Source organism: Pelobates fuscus, chromosome 4 (genome assembly GCF_036172605.1).
Source record: "Pelobates fuscus isolate aPelFus1 chromosome 4, aPelFus1.pri, whole genome shotgun sequence".
Classification (NCBI taxonomy): Eukaryota; Metazoa; Chordata; class Amphibia; order Anura; family Pelobatidae; genus Pelobates; species Pelobates fuscus.
The window spans coordinates 383,961,234-383,982,245 of NC_086320.1; the positions used below are offsets into that span (position 1 = coordinate 383,961,234).

The following is a 21,012-nucleotide window of genomic DNA, read 5'->3' on the forward strand; positions in this document are numbered from 1 at the left end:
AAGAAGAAATACATTAAACTAATTTTAACATGCTCTCTCTGTACGTCCTAGGTGTTGGGCTTGGAGTTAATTCGATATCTGCGAATAGTTAACTTGAGCTGTTTTGTTTCGGGAAGATGGTGTTATTGGGCTAGAACTTTTTAAAATATATTTAAAAATATATATTTTAAAAGTTTAGACAAAAATAGGAAATTGAGGCCTTAAAGGACCACTATAGTGCCAGGAAAACAAACTCATTTTCCTGGCACTATAGTGTTAATAGGTCCCCCCCACTCTCATGGCCCCCCTCCCGCCGGGCTGAAGGGGGAGGAAGGGGTTAAACACTTACCTTTCTCTAGCGCCGGGCTCCCTCGGCACTGGGGACTCTCCTCCTCCTTCCGACGTCATCGGCTGAAAGCGCATGCTCGGCAAGAGCGCGTGCATTCAGTTAGTCCATAGGAAAGCATTACTCAATGCTTTCCTATGGACGTCAGCATCTTCTCACTGTGATTTTCACAGTGAGAAGCGCGGAAGCGCCTCTAGCGGCTGTCAATGAGACAGCCACTAGAGGCTGGATTAACCCTAATGTAAACATAGCAGTTTCTCCTGTTTATAGCCTGGCAGGGCTAACCCTAGATGGACCTGGCACCCAGACCACTTCATTAAGCTGAAGTGGTCTGGGTGCCTATAGTGGTCCTTTTAATGAATAAACCCATACATGCTATATACACTAGATATCATATAAACAGCTCGCAGTCTGTAGCAGATTTAATATATTGTTATTATACCATTACAGTTTATTATATCATTATAGCTTAGTGTATTATTATAGCTTATTACCGTATATTATTACAACTCATTGTATTATTACAGCTTTTTTGTATTATCACAGCTTATTATATTATTACAACTCATTGTATTATTACAGCTTATTGTATTATTACAGCTTAATGTATTATTTCAGCTCAATGTATTATTACAACTCATTGTATTATTACAACTCATTGTATTATTACAGCTCATTGTATTATAACAGCTTAGTGTGTTATTAAAACTCATTGTATTATAACAGCTTATTGTATTATTACAACTCATTGTATTATTACAATTCATTGAATTATTACAACTCATTGAATTATTACAGCTCAGTATATCAGTACAGCTAATGGTATCATTACAGCTCAGTGTGTTATTACAGCTCATTGTATTACAACTCATTGTATTATTACAGCTTAGTCTATTATTACAGCTCAGTGTAATATTACAGCTCATTGCATCATTACAGCTCAGTGTGTTATTACAGCTAATTGTATTATTACAGCTTATTGTATTATTACAGTATATAAGTATATCACCACAGCTAATTGTATTGATGTAATTCCAGTAAAATACAAGTTTAGCAGGCTAAGATTGCCACAAGGCATATGTATGTATATGTGTTTGTAGTATCAGTTAGTTAATAACACGTAGCTAAGATACTGTCATCACTGTACTGACCAGGTGCAGGAATGTAAGAACTGGAATTACGCGTCCCTCTCCTTTGTATCAGATGAGCCACGTGGTTAGACCGGATGGATGAGTTTAGACTCTATTCATTAAATAGGTTAAGGGTATGTGTGGGTGTAGTTAATTGTGGGAGGAGCTACAGTGCTATATAAGGAATGTACTCTATGTATTCAGTACTCAGACTTTGCTGTATTTTGGTGACGCTAGTCCCTCTGAGTCCCGATCGGTGATCCAATAAAGAATCTCTTCCTTCCTGAAGAAACCTGTGTCCATCTCTCTGTGCTTGGCTTCCGTCAGTTTCTCCGGTATCATTTGGTGCATTGGCCGGGAAGCTCATCGTTCAACGGTAGCTGAGAGGCAGAGGCGTGAGACGGTCTATCTTTGCCCACGTTCTCTACGGCTGCACCCCTGAACTTCTGCGTGGACCTCCCTTCGTCTCGGCGCCACTGGTCTGTTGTCCAGGAGATCATCGGCCTCTACGTGAGAAGTGCTGGGGTGTTCCCGTCGATGAGTGTGAACTCAGGTTCAGGAACGAGGAGGTAAGATAACTGCTGTTTTAGACGGCAGGACCCGCTAGGGGTATACCGATTGTGCGGTAGGCCCAAAGGGGTTTTTGAATCTGTATCTGCCCCCTCTGTCGGAGGGAAGGAGCGAAGGCGCACCGCTCGATCGAACGCTCTTTAGTCAGACCGTTTGATTTGGTTAGTCAGGCGGGGTCCTGGTGTAAATAGCCCTAGCCGGACACCGGTGTCTTGTCTAGACTAGCGTTCTAGGGTGTATATTACGTTCGCTAGGTCGGAGGGACCGGGAGACTAAGCGGCGCCTGTGTAAATTCGGTTCGCTAGTTCTCATCCTATCTGGGCTAAGTGGGAAGGCGTGTAAATTTGGAACCCACTAGACTTTTGATAGTACGACTAAGAGGCGCCTGTGTAAATTCGGATCTCTAGCTCGTTGTATAGTGCGACTAAGAGGCGCCTGTGTAAATTCGGTTCTCTAGCTCGCTATGTATATGTGGTGATTGGGCAGTGTGGCTAACCAAAACGGGTGTATATAGTTTTAGGTAGTCCATTCAAGGTACTGGCCAATAGTTTAGTTGGGAATTGTAAATGTGTTAACGATTGTTTTAGTAAAGTGTATATCTTGTTAGATAGCGCGAGCTCAGCCGTCTAGCGAGAGTGTTAATAGTGTGTTGCTGTATTATAGTGCACGGTACCATAACCCTGTATATTTACTGACATTATATAATAAGTACTAATCATTGTCGTCCATTGCATGTTTAACACCATAACCACTAATAATTGTATTGTGACCTTAACTTGTGCTTTGACCTATGCTAACCGTACTGTAACCGCTATTTGTAAAAGACGATGTTACTGGGGTGTGTTATAGACGGGTAATTCGTATATAGAGAATTATAGCGTGGGTGACTGTGTAGTTACGCCAAAGGGCATAATATTGATTATATAGTGACTGGTGTAGCAGCTGTGTGTGTACGGGAATTCCCTGAGTGTTTATTGTTATTGTGTACGTTTCACTTGGTAACCGTACCACGTGGTGCTGTTGCCAGAGGAAACGGGTGTGACTGTTGAATAGTACGCGTGTATAGTAATCGTTGTCGACGACGTTCCACTGTTAAATATGGGCGCGTCGCAGTCAACGATTCCGGATCCCTTAGGATGTATGGTTAAGAATTTTAAAAAGGGATTCAAAGTTTGTGATTTTGGGGTTAAGATGTCCCCTGTACGTTTGGTCACTTTGTGCACTAGGGAGTGGCCTACTTTGGTTGCGGCATGGCCGCCACGTGGCAGTTTGGATCCAACTCTGGTACAGCGCTTACACGTGGCTGTATCAGGTAGGCCTGAACTTTACGGCCAGTTTCCTTATATTGATTGTTGGAGACAGGCCGTAAATGACTCGCCAAAATGGCTCCGGACATGCCACGAGGAACAGTGTCGCCTCATGGTAGCTAGGACTTGTTCGTCCACTAGGGCTGGTGTTAGGCCCATTTTGGACACGCCCCCTGAGTCCGAGATCCCTTTGCCGCCCCCTTACTTTCCGGTAAGAGGAAGTGACGCAAATACAGGAAGTCCTGTAACCCTTCCCTCACTACCCCCATCCACTTCCGCTTCCTCCTCCAGTACAGGATCCACCCCCCCTCGTACTAAATCTCCCCTTCCGGAACCAGAACCCACCCCCATTAGAAACGAATATCCTGATTTGGCGCCACTTCAGACTTCCGGTCAAGCTTCATCTAGCTCGGCCCGAAGTGTTCTATTCACTACCTTTTCCCAAAACCAACCTCCCACATCCCCATACCCTATATCTCCCCGACCGGAACCCATGACTGACGCTTCCCTACGTAGCCCCATCCAAACCCGACAGTTGACTGGTGCCCAACAATTAAAGCACTATCAGATGCCTCTTCGCTTAAATCCCGGGTCAGCTTATATCGATGCCGCAGGTCAAATGGCACACGCTGACCCTGTCTTCGTATATGTCCCTTTCACCACTACCGACCTTTTAAACTGGAAGACCCATAATTCCTCGTATACTGAGAAACCACAAGCCATGACTGATCTGTTCACCTCAATAGTACAGACACATAATCCGACATGGGCTGATTGCCAGCAGTTATTAATGACTTTATTTAACAATGAGGAAAGGACAAGAATAAATCAAGCAGCCATTAAAGCATTAGAGGATAGAGCCCGTGCTTTGAACCAAGCTAATCCAGCAGCATGGGCCGCAACACATTATCCCAACACTGATCCCGATTGGAACGTAAATGGTGCTGATATGGTTCAACTCAGAGCCTATAGAGACGCTATAATTGCTGGCATGAAAGCCGGAGGAAAGAAAGCCATTAACATGTCGAAGACAGTTGAGGTGATCCAGAAAAGCGATGAAGCGCCCAGTGTCTTTTATGACCGATTATTGGAGGCGTACCGCTTGTACACCCCCTTTAATCCGGAAGACGCAGACAATTCCCGAATGGTGAACTCCGCCTTTGTCAGCCAAGCTTACGGAGATATTAAGCGCAAGCTACAAAAGTTAGAAGGGTTTGCAGGTATGTCAATCTCCCAACTAATGGAGGTAGCTAATAAGGTCTATATGAATAGGGAAACAGAAAGCAAGAAAGAGGAGGAGCGCAAGATGCGTAAAAAGGCTGATATGCTAGCGGTAGCGATCGCAGGCGTAGATAAACGGGGCCCAGATAGAGGCAATAATAGATGGAGTAGGGAGCCTTTGAGTAGGGATCAGTGTGCGTATTGCAAGGAAGAAGGGCATTGGAGGAACGAATGTCCGCAAAGAGAGCAGTACGAGAGAGACCAACCCAGGGCAGGCTACGGAAACTTTAGAGGCAGAGCGAGAGGTAGAGGAGGTCCCGGAGGGAGTAATGGTTATAGAGGGAGTAATGGGAACAGAGGAAGTGTTAGGGAAGACAGATATATTCCAGCAGCGCAAAGGTCCCGCGATAGAGAAGGTAGGGACTTCGTAGGATTGGCTGACACGGTCATGGAGGACTATTGATACCGACCGGGCTCCATCCCCCTTGGTCGAGCGGAGCCTATGGTCGATGTATCAATAGGGGGGAAAAGGAGTGCGTTCATGATCGACACTGGTGCTGAACATTCAGTGGTGACTAATCTAGTTGCTCCTCCATCTGGAAGGACTATTACTGTGATAGGAGCAACTGGAAGAAGTGCTGAAAGACCGGTTCTTAAAAGTCGACTCTGTACATTGGGAGGCCACGTAGTAAAACACCAATTCCTTTATATGCCTGAATGTCCAGTCCAATTGCTGGGACGTGATATGCTATCCAAATTACAAGCGCAGATTACGTTCCTACCAGATGGAACAACATCTTTAAAGTTTAATGGACCTTCAGGTATTATGACTTTATCCGTACCAAAGGAAGAAGAGTGGCGACTTTATACAGTGTTGACTAGGCAAAACCCTAGGAGTGATGAGACATTGTTTAACATACCAGGAGTTTGGGCAGAGAACAACCCACCAGGACTGGCCCGCAATATTCCACCAATAAAAATTGAACTGAAACATGGGGTTTATCCAGTGAGCCTAAGACAATATCACATTCCGCAGAAGGCTAAGAAGAACATCCAATCCTATCTGGATAAGTTCATACGGTATGGTATCCTAAAATTCTGTACTTCCCCCTGGAACACCCCATTGCTGCCTGTTCAAAAGCCCGGCACAGATGAGTATCGACCTGTGCAGGACTTAAGAGCAGTCAATGATGCGGTTGTTAGCATACATCCAGTTGTACCCAATCCATATAACCTGCTTGCTTTAATTCCGGGCGGGGCTACTTACTTCACAGTCTTAGATCTCAAAGATGCCTTCTTTTGCCTCCGAATTGCCGCAGAAAGTCAATGTATTTTCGCTTTCCAATGGGAGAACGCTGTAACGGGCTCAAAACGCCAAATGACTTGGACAAGACTGCCCCAAGGGTTTAAAAATTCACCTACCCTATTTGGTTCAGCCCTAAGTCAAGATCTATTGGATTTCGAGTCCATCCCAGGAGAGTGTGTATTGTTACAATATGTAGATGACTTGTTGATAGCAGCAGTTACAAAAGAAATCTGTCAGCAAGCAACGCACGATCTACTACACATTCTCTGGAAGGCAGGATACAAGGTGTCTAGAAAGAAGGCTCAGTTGTGTTTGCCAACTGTCAAGTATCTGGGATTCCATATCTCTGAAGGTCAAAGAATTATGGGGCCAGAGAGAAAAGAGGCTGTCTGCCAAATACCAGTACCCAAGAATAGAAGACAAGTGCGAGAATTCTTGGGGGCAGCAGGCTTCTGTAGGATATGGATTCCCAGCTATGCGATACTGGCAAAACCTCTGTACGCAGCTATCAAAGGTACAGAGCACGACCCCTTCCTATGGACCCAAGAACAGCAAACGGCATTTGAAGATGTGAAGAAGGCTTTGATGAGTGCCCCAGCATTAGGTCTACCTGATCACACACGACCATTCTACCTGTATGTACACGAGCAAAGAAGAATGGCTGTGGGAGTATTGACACAGTACTTGGGATCATGGCAAAGACCTGTTGCCTACATGTCTAAACAATTGGATGCAGTGGCCAGCGGACTTCCACCTTGTCTAAGAGCCGTAGCTGCAGCCGCCCTGCTAGTAGCTGAAGCCGATAAACTCACTCTGGGTCAAGAACTTTATGTACGAGTCCCACATGCAGTACAGACGTTGTTGGATTACAAAGGAAATCATTGGTTTAGTAATAGCCGTATGACCAAGTATCAAGCAATGTTGTGTGAAAACCCAAGAGTGCATTTAGAGACTGTAAACACCTTAAATCCAGCTACCCTTTTGCCACAACCTACTGAAAGTCAACATGATTGTTTGGAAGTAATGGATGAAGTATTCTCAAGTAGACCAGATCTTCGTGATTTTTCCATCCAGAACCCCGATGTTCAATATTATACAGACGGCAGTAGTTATGTGAAAGAAGGGATCCGCTATGCAGGATATGCAGTAACAACCATAGACAAGGTGATAGAAGCTCGGCCATTGGCGAAAGGAACATCAGCACAAAAGGCAGAATTAATAGCACTAACACGAGCGTTACAATTGGCTGAAGGTTTAAGAGTAAATATCTATACGGACTCTAAGTATGCGTTTTTAACCACTCATGCCCACGGAGCTTTGTATAAAGAAAGAGGACTACTGAATTCAGAAGGCAAAGAAATCAAGTACGCAGCTGAAATCCTACAACTATTGGAAGCAGTGTGGGAGCCGAAAGAAGTCGGTATCATACATTGTCGAGCGCATCTGAGAGGAGATGGTGATGTAACCAAGGGAAATCGGATGGCAGATAGTGCAGCTAAGCGTGCTGCTGAATCAGGAAGACAGGAGTATGTAGGGCATATAGCTGCTCTTATACCAACTCCACTGTCCCAATGGACTCCAGTTTATACAGCTCAAGAAGAGGAGTGGTTAAAGACTGAACCGGGAAAGTATCTGGAGAACAAGTGGTATCAGCTAGAAGATGGAAGAATAGTTATACCAGCATCGCTAGCGGTAGAAATTGTCCAAAATTATCACAACGGGACACATTCTGGGAGAGACAGTACTGAAGAATCTCTTAGAAAACATTTCTACATACCAAGATTGTCCAACTTGACTCAGGCCATTGTACGCAGATGTGTAACGTGTGCTAAGAATAATGCAAGACAAGGACCAGTAAAGCCACCAGGAGTTCAGTTTATGGGGGGACTCCCCATGTCCGATCTACAAATAGACTTTACAGTGATGCCTAAATCGGGTGGACATCGTTACCTGCTGGTAATTGTGTGCACCTATTCAGGCTGGGTAGAAGCATGTCCTACTCGTACAGAGAAAGCAGGAGAAGTTGTGAGATTCCTGCTACGAGAAATAATACCCCGATATGGACTACCCTGTTCTATAGGATCGGACAATGGTCCAGCTTTTGTTCACCAGTGCCTACAACAATTGACTCATATGCTTGGTATAAAGTGGAGGCTTCATACTGCATATAGACCCCAGAGTTCTGGTAAGGTAGAGAGAATGAATAGAACTATAAAGAACCAGTTGGCTAAAATGTGTCAGGAAACCCAACTTAAGTGGAACGTTCTCTTACCCATAGCTTTATTGCGAATCCGCAGTACCCCTACCAGAAGGATGGGCCTCTCTCCTTTTGAAATCATGTATGGGCGACCACCTCCCGTACTTGGTAACTTAAGGGGGGACTTGAGTCAGTTGGGAGAAGGAATTACCCGGCAGCAGGTTGTAGAGTTGGGTAAGACTATGGAGGAGGTACAGAAATGGGTACAAGATAGATTACCTGTGAATATTTATCCCCCTGTTCATAGTTATCATCCAGGAGATCAAGTGTGGATTAAAGAGTGGAATAATGTACCGTTAGGGCCCAAGTGGAGAGGTCCTTATGTTGTTCTTTTGTCTACCCCTACAGCGATAAAAGTAGCAGAAGTGACTCCGTGGATACATCACTCCAGGGTTAAACCAGCAGCAGTCGATTCTTGGCAAGTTACAGCAGATCCAGAGAATCCCTGCAAGATCCGGTTAAAACGCACTACTCAGTCGGAGTAACGAGGAATTATTGTGGATTACAAATTTTATTGTTACAGGTGTGAGTGAGAAGGCCATAATAAAGCCTGTCCGCTTACCATCACATAGTGTATAAGCCAGGAAAGTCTCGAAGGGACACCTGTGAAGATGAGCAGAACTCCATTCCCTGCAGCCCCTCACACCCTGGAAGCTGAGGCGCCATCGCACGGACGAAGACTGAGGATGACGGCGAAAGATGTGCTTTTGATAGTGTTTATTTATATGTGTTTTTATATTCAGGAAGGTAGAGGTACCGACACTCCTAGCTGTGAGGTATGCATTAAGACTACGAGAACAGGTAACCATATTTCCCAAACCCTAATTTGGCATTCACAATACGAATGTAAAGGAGATGTATCGAGATGTAGATACTTAAATATAGATTATAGTGTGTGCCATTTAGGAGTAGGAGAACCTAAGTGCTTCAGTCCGGAGTATCAGCCTCGTACAATTTGGTTGACTCTCAGGAATGGAGATCCTCAGGGGACCCTAATTAATAAAACGGTGTTAGAATCCGTACATTCTTCGGGTGTTCTGCTATTTGATGCGTGTAAAGCGATATCGAGTGGTAGAAAGCCGTGGAATGTATGTGGGGATCTTAGATGGGAGAGGACGTATGGGTCTAACGATAAATATATTTGTCCCAGTAGCAAAAATAAATATGTAAGTCCTAGATGCCCAAATAAAGACTATAACTTTTGTCCATATTGGTCTTGTGTGGGGTGGGCGACTTGGGGACAGACAGTAGACAAAGACATGATAGTGACTAAGTTGCCGACTAGCCCTTATTGTAAGTCTATGGAATGCAACCCAGTCCATATACTCATTAATAACCCCGACAAGTTCTTAGATAAGTATGGAAATTTATTTGGGTTTCAAATATACGGGACGGGTTTAGATCCTGGGACATTATTGTTTATAGGAATAGAGACTGATACGGTATCCTCCCAGACTCATCAAGTATACCATTCCTTTTACGAAGAGATGAGTATAGATAATAAGATCCCCCATAATGCTAAAAACCTGTTCATCGATTTAGCTGAAAGTATTGCCGGTAGTCTTAATGTTACCAACTGCTATGTGTGTGGAGGTACTAACATGGGAGACCAATGGCCTTGGGAAGCAAAGGAGGTAATGTCCGGTTCTGAGGCAGTTGACCAATTAATATCTACACAAGCCGATTATCATATGAGTGTTAGAGGTAAATCTGAGTGGAGATTAAAGACCTCCATCATAGGTTATGTTTGCATAGCAAGGAAAGGAATAATGTATAATACTTCTGTAGGAGAATTAACTTGTCTAGGGCAAAAAGCTTATGATGATGATACAAAGAATACAACTTGGTGGTCGGCTTCAAATGTCTCAGAACCATCTAACCCGTTTGCTAGATATGCCAATTTAAAGGATGTGTGGTTTGATCTATCCATCACATCTACTTGGAGAGCCCCAGCAAATTTGTACTGGATCTGTGGTAAGAAAGCCTATTCGGAGCTGCCACAGGACTGGGAAGGGGCATGTGTGTTGGGTATGCTCAAACCATCCTTCTTCTTGTTACCGATTGAAACAGGTGAGACTTTAGGTGTTAAAGTGTATGATGTGAATCATAGGAAGAAAAGGGGACCCATAGAGATAGGCGCCTGGGAAGATGATGAATGGCCTCCCCAGCGTATTATAGATTACTATGGGCCAGCCACGTGGGCTGAGGATGGTACCTTTGGTTATAGAACCCCTATTTATATGCTCAACCGTATTATAAGATTACAGGCGGTGGTTGAGATTATCACAAATGAGACATCACAAGCGCTCAATCTTCTAGCGAAGCATAACACCAGGATGAGGACAGCAGTCTACCAAAATAGATTAGCCTTGGATTACCTTTTGGCAGTAGAGGGAGGTGTATGTGGGAAGTTTAACCTGAGCAATTGCTGTCTTCAAATAGATGACGAAGGGCAAGCAATAGCTGAGCTTACTAGCCATATGGTTAAACTAGCGCATGTGCCTACTCAGGTATGGAAAGGGTATAATCCAAGTAGTTGGTTTGGTAGCTGGTATGAGTGGTTTGGAGGGCTTAAGGCAGTGGTAGGTGGAGTCCTACTGATTTTACTGTTGTGTCTACTCCTACCGTGTCTTATACCCTTAGTAGTTAGGTCTGTGCAAAGCCTGATAGGAAGTATAGCAGAGAGGAAGGCTGCTGCACAGATAATGGCGATATATAAGTATAAGGCTCTAGATCAGGGAGAACCAATGCAAGAAGATGAATGTTGAAGATTCACATCATAAGATAAGTCTGGTCTGGTTCATGGTAACCTGAGGTATATGCAAACCAAGGTTAAGTGATGCCTCAAGTAATTGTGAAATATCAGAGGCATCAAAGGGGGGAATGTGATGTAATTCCAGTAAAATACAAGTTTAGCAGGCTAAGATTGCCACAAGGCATATGTATGTATATGTGTTTGTAGTATCAGTTAGTTAATAACACGTAGCTAAGATACTGTCATCACTGTACTGACCAGGTGCAGGAATGTAAGAACTGGAATTACGCGTCCCTCTCCTTTGTATCAGATGAGCCACGTGGTTAGACCGGATGGATGAGTTTAGACTCTATTCATTAAATAGGTTAAGGGTATGTGTGGGTGTAGTTAATTGTGGGAGGAGCTACAGTGCTATATAAGGAATGTACTCTATGTATTCAGTACTCAGACTTTGCTGTATTTTGGTGACGCTAGTCCCTCTGAGTCCCGATCGGTGATCCAATAAAGAATCTCTTCCTTCCTGAAGAAACCTGTGTCCATCTCTCTGTGCTTGGCTTCCGTCAGTTTCTCCGGTATCAGTATCATCTCCAACTCTCACCATGCCTCCCTCCTCCAATACCCAGGGCTATCTTAACATATGGGCACACTGGGCAGTTGCCCGGGCGCTCCATGAGCATAGGGATCCTTTTGCCTTGCCAACTGTGGCGGAACCCGCCTCGCCACTGGGCATTGGAGAGACCTGGCTGCCCGCCTCCTACCTGCTGACTATGGCCCCTGGTAAAGTTGTATTTTTGAATGCAATATTTGGGCATATTGTATTTTATTGTGCGGCTACTGGCCCTTTAAGCACAGTGAATGGACTTTTATTGTACTGTGCTGGCCTTTTAAAAACAGTGTATGGACATACTGAAACTTTTTGGACACTTCCTCTTCCCCTCCCCCGGATCCATTGTTCTCCAGCAGGGTGTTGTCCCAGGGACAAGGAAAAGCCATGCTTGCAAGTGAAAACAAAGGACTTCGACCTAACCGTTAAACCCCTGAACCTATTCAAGTGAATTTTGGATATGTTTGTCCCCAAGTTATACTGGTTAAAATAATATAAGTTTTATGTATGTACGATGTTAACTCACCAAGTTATAAAAATGTATAAAAAGTGTAACTTTTCAGCTTGGAGATAATTGAGTAGATACAGTAATTGACTCAATTATCTCCTAAGCAAAGGGGAGGAATATGCTGGGTGTGTCTCTATTGTCCCATTGTGTCTGATTGGCTGCTGTACTTGCATTGTATGTGTTGTAATGTGTTTATTGGTTGTTCTGCAAAACCCTGTGAGCAGTACTATGTTTTGTGGATTGTGAATAAAAGAGGCTGTATGTGCCAGTACAGGAGTTCCTGTTTTACCCTCAAAGTGATGTGTCGTCTCATTATTGGGGGGAAGGATTTATTGCATGCTGTTCCAGTTGACTGCTAGGAGTACAAGCCTATTCGTATGGTTCCTATTCAATGGTCTACAGCATTCATATGCTTGGGAGAATTTAAAAGGTTTCTCGGATTCGGTGATTGTGGTGTCTGCCAGAGTGCTTGGAGTCCTCAGGAAGCACTAGGAGCATCCATTAACGGAGGTACCAAGTCGGGGTGCCAGGCGATCCGTTACATTGGTGGCAAGCGGTTGGATGGTGTCCTAGTGCGAGGTAAAGCAGCTCAGAGACACTGTTTGGATTTACAAATTGAGGGCAACGCTAGCACTCGTGCAGCGCCCCTGGGAGCAGACAAGTATGGAAGGTTCTGGCTCTGGAGATGATTGGCTGGCCGAGGTGAGGCAGCGAGTGGCCGAGTATGGGGATGATATACCCATGGAGACACGCCGGGTGATCTGGAACCAAGTCATGGCCGAGCGAAACACAAGGCTGGGGCGAGAATTCCGGCTGGCGAAAGAGAGGAAGTATGCTCAGCAGCAGGAGCATTACAGCAGCCGAGTAGAGGTTGCATCCGAGGAGGTTAGCCGCCTTTCCCTGAGGCGGCGGGAGGAACCCGAAGTGGGGGTCCTCATAGACTGGTCCTGTGAGGAACCACAACAGGCAGGTAGAGATGGGTCCAAGGTCTCTCCACCGGGCCCACCGGGATGCTGGGAAGCCGGCCCAGATCCCCAGCAGCAGCCAGAGTTGCCAGGTACAAGCACTCCCTCAGCACTGACCTTACTCACAAATGTTGAGGGGCCTCACGGATTGGTCCTGGGAAGACCCACAGATGGCAGGTGGAGATGGGACTGCGGTCTCTCTACCGGCCCTACAGGGATGCTGGGCAGTCGGCCCAGATCCCCAGCGGCAGTGTGCGTTACAGGGAGCTGAAGGTGCCATCCTTCCTCCCCAGCGGCAGTGTGTGGTACAGAAAGCTGAAGGTATCATCCTTCCTCCCCAGTGGCAGTCTACAGTTCAGGGAGAGGAACTGGTTACCCCCTCTCCCCAGCAGAAGCATAACCCACAAAGGGGAGACACTAAGCCCCTCACCAGCGCAGATGGGACCGTGATCTCTGCGCCCAGGCTACAGGGAGTACGGATGGTCAGCCCGGCTCCCCAGCGGCTGGAAGTGTGTAAGGGAGAGGAGTTTGTTACCCCCTCTCCCCAGTGGCAGCCTGGCCCACCAAGGGGAGACAGTAAGCCCCTCACCAGCGCAGATGGGACCGTGGTCTCTGCGCCCAAGCTGCAGGGAGTACGGATGGTCAGCCCGGCTCCTCAGCGGCTGGAAGTGTGTAAGGGAGAGGAGTTTGTTACCCCCTCTCCCCAGCGGCAGCCTGGCCCACCAAGGGGAGACAGTAAACCCCACAACAGGGCAGATGGGACCGTAGTCTCTGCACCACTGGGGATATGGACAATCTGTCCTGGTCCCCAACAACAGGACAATGTATTGGTTGGGGAGGCAGTTTGTTTTCCCCTACAACCAGAGAGGGTGTCGCAGGGAGAGGAGCCTGTTACCCCCTCTCCCCAGCAGCAGCGTAACCCATCAAGGGGAGACACTAAGCCCCTCACCAGCGCAGATGGGACCGTGGTCTCTGCGCCCAATCTAAAGGGAGTATGGATGGTCAGTCCTGCTCCCCAGCGGCAGAATATTTTACCGGGTGGGGAGAGTCTCGTTTCCCCTCCCCAGCGGCAGCCTAGCCCACCAAGGGGAGACAGTAAGCCCCACAACAGTGCAGATGGGACAGTAGTCTCTGCACCTGCACCACTGGAGATATGGACAGTCTGTCCTGGCCCCCAACAACAGGACAATGTATTGGAAGAGAAGGCAGTTTGTTTTCCCCTACTACAAGAGAGGTCGTTACAGGGAGAGGGGCCTGTTACCCCTTCTCCCCAGCAACAGCTTTGTCCAACCAGGAGAGAGAGCACCCTGGTTACCTTTCCACCAGACTATGGATTTCAAACTGGACACATGTGGCAGGAGAACACCGGGACAGCTACACCGGGTGAGAAAGACCGACTGACTATCAGAGCCCCAGACCGATTGAAGGTCTGGAGTCTGGATAGTCTCAATGGGAAAGGGGAGAAATGTGGCGGAACCCGCCTCGCCACTGGGCATTGGAGAGGCCTGGCTGCCCGCCTCCTACCTGCTGACTATGGCCCCTGGTAAAGTTGTATTTTTGAATGCAATATTTGGGCATATTGTATTTTATTGTGCGGCTACTGGCCCTTTAAGCACAGTGAATGGACTTTTATTGTACTGTGCTGGCCTTTTAAAAACAGTGTATGGACATACTGAAACTTTTTGGACACTTCCTCTTCCCCTCCCCCGGATCCATTGTTCTCCAGCAGGGTGTTGTCCCAGGGACAAGGAAAAGCCATGCTTGCAAGTGAAAACAAAGGACTTCGACCTAACCGTTAAACCCCTGAACCTATTCAAGTGAATTTTGGATATGTTTGTCCCCAAGTTATACTGGTTAAAATAATATAAGTTTTATGTATGTACGATGTTAACTCACCAAGTTATAAAAATGTATAAAAAGTGTAACTTTTCAGCTTGGAGATAATTGAGTAGATACAGTAATTGACTCAATTATCTCCTAAGCAGAGGGGAGGAATATGCTGGGTGTGTCTCTATTGTCCCATTGTGTCTGATTGGCTGCTGTACTTGCATTGTATGTGTTGTAATGTGTTTATTGGTTGTTCTGCAAAACCCTGTGAGCAGTACTATGTTTTGTGGATTGTGAATAAAAGAGGCTGTATGTGCCAGTACAGGAGTTCCTGTTTTACCCTCAAAGTGATGTGTCGTCTCATTATTGGGGGGAAGGATTTATTGCATGCTGTTCCAGTTGACTGCTAGGAGTACAAGCCTATTCGTATGGTTCCTATTCAATGGTCTACAGCATTCATATGCTTGGGAGAATTTAAAAGGTTTCTCGGATTCGGTGATTGTGGTGTCTGCCAGAGTGCTTGGAGTCCTCAGGAAGCACTAGGAGCATCCATTAACGGAGGTACCAAGTCGGGGTGCCAGGCGATCCGTTACACCAACCTTTTAGTATATTATTCCAGGAGATTTATTCAGAACCTATAACCCCTATTTATGAAGACGTTGAGGTGGGCAAATCACCTCAGTATTAGCTGTTCTGTTATCTGTTCATGCAATCTAGCTGTTGCGAATACATATCTTGACCTTGATGAAAATAACGTAAACGTAATAATTGTGTATAAGCAAAATGCACACACATCATTTTTTGAAGCCTTAAAGCTATTATAAAGTTCTTGCACTGCTTTGCCACGGGCTGCTAAGATGGCCCTGCCAATACCAACCATGCCACCCTTCTTCAACAAGCACCATACCTCCCTCAGCACCGACCATGTCCCCCCTCCTCCAACAAGCACCATACCTCCCTCAGCACCGACCATGTCCCCCCTCCTCCAACAAGCACCATACCTCCCTCAGCACCGACCATGTCCCCCCTCCTCCAACAAGCACCATACCTCCCTCAGCACCGACCATGCCCTTCCTCTTCCAACACCCACATACCTCCCTCAGCACCGACCATGTCCCCCCTCCTCCAACAAGCACCATACCTCCCTCAGCACTGACCATGTCCTTCCTCCTCCAACAAGCACCATACCTCCCTCAGCACCGACCATGTCCCCCCTCCTCCAACACCCACCTTACCTCCCTCAGCACCGACCATGTCCCCCCTCCTCCAACACCCACCATACCTCCCTCAGCACTGACCATGTCCTTCCTCCTCAACACCCACCATACCTCCCTCAGCACCGACCATGTCCCCCTTCCTCCAACACCCACCATACCTCCTTCAGCACCGACCATGTCCCCCCTCCTTCAACACCCACCATACCTCCCTCAGCACCGACCATGTCCCCCCTCCTGCAATACCCACCATACCTCCCTCAGCACCGACCATGTCCCCCCTCCTCCAACACCCACCATACCTCCCTCAGCACTGAACATGTCCCCCCTCCTCCAACACCCACCATACCTCCCTCAGCACTGACCATGTCCTTCCTCCTCAACACCCACCATACCTCCCTCAGCACCAACCATGTCCCGCCTCCTCCTCCAACACCCACCATACCTCCCTCAGCACTGACCATGTCCCCCTTCCTCCAACACCCACCATACCTCCTTCAGCACCGACCATGTACCCCCTCCTCCAACACCCACCATACCTCCCTCTGCGCCGACCATGTCCCCCCTCCTCCAACACCCACCATACCTCCCTCAGCACTGACCATGTCCTTCCTCCTCCAACACCCACCATACCTCCCTCAGCACTGACCATGTCCTTCCTCCTCCAACACCCACCATACCTCCCTCAGCACCGACCATGTCCCCCTCCTCCAACACCCACCATACCTCCCTCAGCACTGACCATGTCCTTCCTCCTCCAACACCCACCATACCTCCCTCAGCACCGACCATGTCCCCCTCCTCCAACACCCACCATACCTCCCTCAGCACTGACCATGTCCCCCCTCCTCCAACACCCACCATACATTCCTCAGCACTGACCATGTCCCCCCTCCTCCAACACCCACCATACCTCCCTCAGCACTGACCATGTCCCCCCTCCTCCAACACCCACCATACCTCCCTCAGCACTGACCATGTCTCACCTCCTCCAACACCCACCATACCTCCCTCAGCAATCACAATGCCACCCTTGAGCACTCTAGGAGGAGACGCGAAACAGGTCCACTGTGTATGTGTTTTAGTTTTATAATGTTTTGTGTTTGTTTCTGTCCCCCCTCCCCTTCTGCCCGGTGCAGGGTTCATTTGTATTTTTTGTCCCTGTCACCTATTTTGGTGGGTATATGCCATGTAACACATATTTTATTAAATCTGCACTTTATGGATTTTTCTCATGGATTGATTTAGAAAGTTTTTGGAGTGTGGTGTATTTATATCAGGATTCTGTGTATGGGTTTGTGGCAGCGTCAGTAACTTTCTGTCTGTGGTAATGTGCTGCTCTATGTGTGTGATAGCGAGTGTGTGTGGCAGTATGTGTGAAACGCCAACCCTACACTCAGAAACACCGCTACATTCACGCGCAAAGGCCCTGCACACAAATATAACCTTTGATAGATGCCCAGCTGGCAAAGCATCCTGAGAGTTGTATGACAGCTGAGGATCAACCTTTTGGCCACCCAAGCTCTATAGGGGACCATAAACAATAAATGTCTGGCTGGCCCTCTGTTTCCCTCTCTGCTGTGAGATGCCAGGCAAGAGACTCAATCTGTCAGAAAATGTCTGTGTGCAATGGAGGGGCTGTGCCCTCTATGTTAAGCTCATGCCATCTTGTTAAACGCCCGGGTTAGCCCACATCAAATAATAGAGGAATGTGATGCCATTTTCCGATATAAAGCAAAACCAGATTTGTTATTTACATAAATTTTTAATCTAGAAGAAAATAACAGAGTTTCTTTAGAAATGCGAAGAGTCTTTTAAGGTTTGATGATTGAAAGAAATGGTGGATCCAGGATTGGGCCCTGTAAGCTGCATTGTTAATATGCATCCAGTAATATTATTATTGTTACAGGCATTTATAAAGAGCCAACAAATTCCACAGCGCGGTACAATTGGGATCCATTCAGCGTGAATTCTGATCTCTGGAGCTGGCTGATGGTAAATTAGAGGCAGCTCAATGGGAATCTGTCTGATTCCGAGGCCTACGTCATGATACAAAGTGACACATTCTTACTGTCAAGCGGCTCTGGGCGACAGTCCTGTTAGTATGTTTTTCCTCTGTAAATGAAATACATATATATATTATTTTATAAAAGTCGGGAACGAGATACGTCTTGTCACGTTGTGGTATTTTAGTGGTCCAAGCATTACTAATCTAGTAATTAGAGAGCATGGCTTGTATATAATACTGATATTGCCTGCTTGGAGACACCTGGAACAGTGAGAATTATGGGAAATGTAGTTCACAGACATCTGCAGTGCCATGGTTTGCCATGGCTGGGTCAGGCTGGATGGGTCCATAGAATGGCAGATATTAGCCATTCATGGCACGTGTGAGATACACCGTTACCAGCTGACGCCCTACTATCTGCCTAGTTACTGGCATCTACAACATTGCTTCCGATCTACTCAATCACCTCCGCCCCTTCTCTGTCATTTTAGGGTCCCTCTGGGGTGTATTTACACCCTCATTAGCTCATTAGTCCCAGATCCCACTGGACATTGAATCCCAAATCACATTTCTACAAGAAATAAGACAAATTACCATGAAAAGAAGGAACATGATCCATTGGAGGTATCCCAGCCCAGGGAATCATCACAATTAGATTACACAGACTGATCAAATGGTTTATTATTTTATATTGCTCCCATTATTATTTACCCCCCAATATAACAATTGTAGGGCAGAGTGCCCCAAATACAGACTATTTATCTAGATTGAACACTTCCCTTGCCTGTTGGGACCAAGGAGAGATGCTTTATACCACTATACACAGCAACACAGAACATGTGTATATGCTTCACTGCTGATATATAAAATGGTTGGTTAACCTTTTCACTGCCAAAGATGGAGGTACATCCAATTCAGATAAAGGCTTCATATGAGTGCTGGATTTGGACAGCCTGTTTATTAACACCCATATCACCCAAAATGGACATACACTTGTATGGAGAGCAGCCTGCAATGGGGCCCTTGGCAGATAACGTGTTAATAGCTGATAGAAGCCAGCACACTGTCAGGATACAATGTTACCTTTCTATCAAATGTAGGATCTCAGGGATTCTACTGAGAGCAATGATACATGGCCAGGCTGAGAGCAATGCAGGGTCTGCATGTGTGTTAATCCAGCCTGTACATGGACTGCAACATACTAAGATCATACAAACATGGAGTGCAACATGCTAAGATCATACAAACATGGAGTGCAACATGCTGAGATCATAGAAACATGGACTGCAACATGCTGAGATCATAGAAACATGGACTGCAACATGCTAAGATCATACAAACACGGACTGCAACATGCTAAGATCATACAAACATGGAGTGCAACATGCTGAGATCATAGAAACATGGACTGCAACATGCTAAGATCATACAAACATGAACTGCAACATGCTAAGATCATACAAACACGGACTGCAACATGCTAAGATCATACAAATATGGAGCCAGAAAGGGAACCTACCTGCACTGATGCCTTGGATGCAACGAAGGAGCAGAGTGGAGAGGAGGGCAGCCAGGCATTTCCAGCAGGAATCCATTGTGGCATGGAGTATGTGAGGGGCTGAGTGCTGCTCTATCCCTGGATACAGAGCAGTGATAACACGGTGCCCACCGACCACCCTACCTGCAGCCCTTCCCCACCCAACATACAGCCCACCCACCACACTGCCCACTCCCACCTACCCACTCCTCATCCTACCTGATGCCCACTGTGCCTGGAACCCACCTCCCAGCCTGCCTGCTGACACTGCCTATAGCTGACTGCCCACTCTGCCTATAGCCAAGTACCCACCATGCCCACTACCATCACTGCCATGCCCTGCTGCCCTGTACCCAGGACTGTGCCAATCTACCGCCCTGTACCCAGCACTGTGCCTGTCTGCCGCTCCTGTACCCGCACTGTGCCAATCTACCGCCCTGTACCCAGCACTGTGCCTGCCTGCCGCTCCTGTACCCGCACTGTGCCAATCTACCGTCCTGTACCCAGCACTGTGCCTGTCTGCCGCTCCTGTACCCGCACTGTGCCAGTCTACCGCCCTGTACCCAGCACTGTGCCTGTCTGCAGCCCCTGTACCCGCACTGTGCCAATCTACCGCCCTGTACCCAGCACTGTGCCTGTCTGCAGCCCCTGTACCCGCACTGTGCCAATCTACCGCCCTGTACCCAGCACTGTGCCTGTCTGCAGCCCCTGTACCCGCACTGTGCCAATCTGCCGCCCTGTATACAGCACTGTGCCTGTCTGCCGCTCCTGTCCCGCACTGTGCCAATCTGCCGCCCTGTATACAGCACTGTGCCTGTCTGCAGCCCCTGTACCCGCACTGTGCCAATCTACCGCCCTGTATACAGCACTGTGCCTGTCTGCCGCTCCTGTCCCGCACTGTGCCAATCTACCGCCCTGTATACAGCACTGTGCCTGTCTGCCGCTCCTGTACCCGCACAGTGCCAATCTGCCGCCCTGTGTACTGCACTGTGCCTGTCTGCCGCCAAGCTCAGACAGTATAAAGCTGATCCTTCCCAGGGAGATGGGGGAGGGGAGAGGGGCTGAGGATGGAATATGGGGCTGGGTGGGATTCAGGGGGCCCTAGGCTATCTCTAACCCACCAACAGCCCTGACTGCTTCAATAAATTAACTAATAATCACCACAAATCATGATTTATGTGTCAAACTACAATTCACCTCAATCAACCCTGTGTGTAATTACTGGGGCACAGAGACTGGGATATTATTATATATATTCTACATACTGACAGTATACATTTATCAATTACACATGCTGATAGTATACAATGATTTATATATTACACACACTGATAGTATACAGTGATCTATATATTACACATACTGATGGTATACAGTGATCTATATATTACACATACTGATAGTATACAATGATCTATATATTACACATACTGATAGTATACAGTGATCTATATATTACACATACTGATAGTATACAG

The 21,012-nt window shown here is 46.8% G+C and overlaps 1 protein-coding gene across 3 annotated transcripts in view; it reads right to left on the reverse strand.

Moving 5' to 3' along the window:
• Positions 1–20,571, reverse strand: part of CSPG5 (chondroitin sulfate proteoglycan 5) — a 144,130-nt gene extending 123,559 nt beyond the window's left edge. For all 3 annotated transcript variants that reach the window (XM_063452864.1, XM_063452863.1, XM_063452862.1), the window contains exon 1: positions 19,517–20,571. In XM_063452864.1, coding sequence (XP_063308934.1) covers positions 19,517–19,592 — 76 coding nt within the window. In that variant the 5' untranslated portion in view covers positions 19,593–20,571. The remainder of the gene's footprint in view (positions 1–19,516) is intronic.
• Between the last annotated feature and the right edge of the window lie 441 nt (positions 20,572–21,012).